The sequence below is a fragment of the Echiichthys vipera genome, assembly GCF_963691815.1.
Source record: "Echiichthys vipera genome assembly, chromosome: 16".
Lineage (NCBI taxonomy): Eukaryota > Metazoa > Chordata > Actinopteri > Perciformes > Trachinidae > Echiichthys > Echiichthys vipera.
In genome coordinates this window covers 6,701,387-6,704,716 of record NC_139841.1, presented here as the reverse complement: position 1 = coordinate 6,704,716, position 3,330 = coordinate 6,701,387, and the positions used below count along the sequence as shown (strand labels likewise).

The following is a 3,330-nucleotide window of genomic DNA, read 5'->3' as shown; positions in this document are numbered from 1 at the left end:
TATTATTAAGTCATTGCTTTATGATTTAGTAGCACTACTTAACTTGTTTAACAGCAGCCACTGTGGCTGTAGTGATCATTTTCCAGGACATTCTTAGTGATGATCTACTTAACAGACAGGGCTCATGTCATACCCTAACATGTTCCTCTCTGGGAAAACTGATTTGAAGAAGAGCAGTCTATGAATATAACTTATCTGTGAAATCATCTCTAACATGCAAGGATGCTTTAGGCAACTCTTCCCTCATCTTGTCTTTACTGATACTTTTATCCCGTCTTTCTTTAAGTAAAAATAAAAATAAGGCTATCAGTAAAAAAAAAAAAAAGAAGACCCACCAAAAGTATCTGGAGAGTGTGCAAGTCTACGCACCAATCCAATACCACAGGATTTATCCCTGAAAAAAATGGACTTTAAAGTGATTTCCCTGGAAAGCAATTCTTCTACGCCCCTCTAAAACTTTTCCACAACATAACAGCCTATTCAAAAGTACTCTGTGAGTGTGAATGGTTGTCTGTCTCTGTTTGTCTCTATGTGCCCTGTGATAGACTGGCGTCCTGTCCAGGGTGGACCCCGCCTCATGGCCGATGTCAGCTGGGATCGACTTGAGCCCCCCGCGACCCCGTCAGGGACAAGCGGTTGAAGATTGATGGATGATATCCATTTTGGGGAGCTTTGATAGCCTAAAGTTCTTTCTCAGCTACAGGAAAATCGGTGTGGTGAATTATAACATGTATTGTAACAGCAGAGGAGTGTCAAAAAGTCAGTAATCTTACACTAACATTGATCTAAAGGTAATAAACGATATCTAACATCTAACTGGTCATACCATTCTCTTTTTTCCAGTGGCTCTGATAGAGTCTCTTAGATGAACTCACAAGAAATATTCATGGAGATGAAAACAACTTTATTGATTGATTTGTTTTCACATACAAAGAGTAAATCCTGGTACAAGACTGATTCATTGTTTCTATCTACATAATCACACCATCAAAAATCAGTCTGTTAAATCAGTATGTCATCACTATGGGGAAAATCAACCAGTGTCATACAGTGGGTGCAGTGTGTCGATTGGAGTCATTTGATTAATCTAAATTAATCGATTAAATGTTTGGTCTATAAAATGTCAGAACATACTGAACAATGTCCATCAAAATGTCCTAAAGCCCAAGTTGATGATTTAAATTTCTTATTTTTTCAACTAATGCCCCAAAACAACCACACAAGACCAAAACAGCAGCAACTCTGCAAAAGTAAGAAGCTTAAAGAAAGAAATGTTCTGTCTTTTTGACAGAAAGGTAGAAAGGATCAAAGGCAGAAGACAGTCAGGATTATCAGATCAGCACCAATCACATCTGTCTACTTGAGCTCAACCGTGGATCCATAACCAACCAAAACTCCAGCATAGAGCGGCTGAGTGAATGTGGTCTGGACTCTGTGGAGGAGAGTCATGTTGCCAGAGACGCTGTAGAAGGACAGAACACCTGCACTGTGATCCAGGTACACTCCTACTCTGCAGGACTCTGGACCTGAGATGGGAGTTCTGATGCTGTTATGTCTGAACTCAGAACCATGACCCAAATAATAAACTGCCCAAGACCGGTCATTGTTCCCAAATCCACTTTCATACACTTCTCTTTTCATATTCTCATATGAGACTGCTACTGAAACTACACGTCCACTCCACTCCACCTCCCAGTAGCATCGTCCATTCAAACTCTCTCTGCTCAGGACCTGAAACCTGGCAATGTCACTGTGTGAACCTGTTTCATGAGATTCTAACTGTAAACACATCTTCAGTGCTGTGAATGGTGATTGTCTCATCATTGCTTTTCTGTTCCCTTCAAATAGTAACAGCTGTGAGTTTGCTGTGTTTGGATCCAGTGTGACTTGACGTGAGTATTGCAGGAATCCAGCTCTGGTCTTGGGCTCTGCCCGTGGCAATAAAACAGCCACTTCAGTCTTTGTCAGTGAGATCTTGGTCCACACTTCACTTAGAATGTCCTGTAGTTTATCTCTGGCCTCTGACACAGCTGCAGTCACATCCTCAAAGTGGCGTACAGGACGGATATCGATGCTGGATGATTCTTTAGAGTCAGTGAGATTTGACAGTGAGGGGTAGTTCTGCAGAAACTTGGTGTGATCATCTGAGTGGAAGAGTTCTTCCATCTCAGTGTCTTTCCTCTTCATATCAACGATCTCCTCCTTTAGCTTCCTCTGAAGCTCTTTGACTCGACTCACTTCAGTTTTCTGTTGAGATCTGACCCGCTGCTTCACTTCAGAGCTTCTTTTCTCAATGAGACGGGTCAACTGAGTGAAGATCTTCTCACTGTCCTTCACAGCTTTATCAGCAGAGAGATTGATAGCCTCCACCTGCTGCTGAAGCAGCTTCACATCTTTCTCTCTGTTCTGGATTCTCTGCTGGATCTTTTGTTGACTCACCCCGAGCTCTTTCTGCCTGTTCTTCCTTTCAGCTGCAGATGAGACTGTGTCATGACCTTTATGTTCATCCATGGAGCAGAGATAACAGATACATTTCTGATCAGTACGACAGAAAATCTTCATCACCTCGTTGTGGCGAGTACAGACGTTCTCCTGGAGCTTCTTGGAGGGGTCGACAAGCTTGTGTTTTTCAAAGGCAGGGGATTCATAGTGAGGCTGGAGGTGCTGCTCACAGTAAGAGACAAGACACTGCAGACAGGACTTGACTGCTTTCAGTTTTCTCCCAGTGCAGAAATCACATCCCACATCTTCAGGTCCAGCATAGCAGTGATCAGCTGGAGCAGGTTGGAGTCCTGTCTTCTTCAGTTCCTCCACTAAATCTGCCAACATGGTGTTTTTCACCAGGTCAGGCCTCAGTTCAAAGGTCTGTCTGCACTGAGGACAGCTGTGGGTTTCCTTCTGATCCTCTTCATCCCAGTGCCTTTTAATACAGCTCATACAGTAGCTGTGTCCACAGGGAATAGTCACCGGATCCTTCAGTGGATCCAAACAGATCGAACAGCAGAGTTTTTCCTGGTCCATCTGAATTCCTCGCTGCGCCATTTCAGCTCTCAGAGACGGTGCATGTCAAATAGTTTCACTTTCTCATCTAACAAAAAAAGCTGTGGGCTGATCCAAACCAGAACTGAGTTCCATTTCTTCATGCTCACTTACTGATCTGCACTGAATCAGGATCGTCAGCTCTTGCACTTCACAGCATGATGGTTACACCCATCCGTACACTTGCAGATCTGTGAGGGGGTTAGGAAGCAGGAAACAGGTGAACTGAATGGGACTGACTGTGCTTTAGATGAAGGGGGGGTTATCAGACTTTGATAAATTCCAGAAAGA

At 43.3% G+C, this 3,330-nt stretch overlaps 1 protein-coding gene across 1 annotated transcript; it reads right to left on the bottom strand.

The window, feature by feature from the left end:
• Window positions 1–1,353: 1,353 nt before the first annotated feature.
• On the bottom strand, window positions 1,354–3,042 carry LOC310959017 (tripartite motif-containing protein 16-like; the record flags this gene model as incomplete). The annotated part of the gene is made up of 1 exon (XM_083930203.1): window positions 1,354–3,042. The coding sequence occupies one exon, from the start codon at window positions 3,040–3,042 to the stop codon at window positions 1,357–1,359; it is 1,686 nt and encodes a 561-aa protein (XP_083786329.1). The 3' UTR covers window positions 1,354–1,356.
• Between the last annotated feature and the right edge of the window lie 288 nt (window positions 3,043–3,330).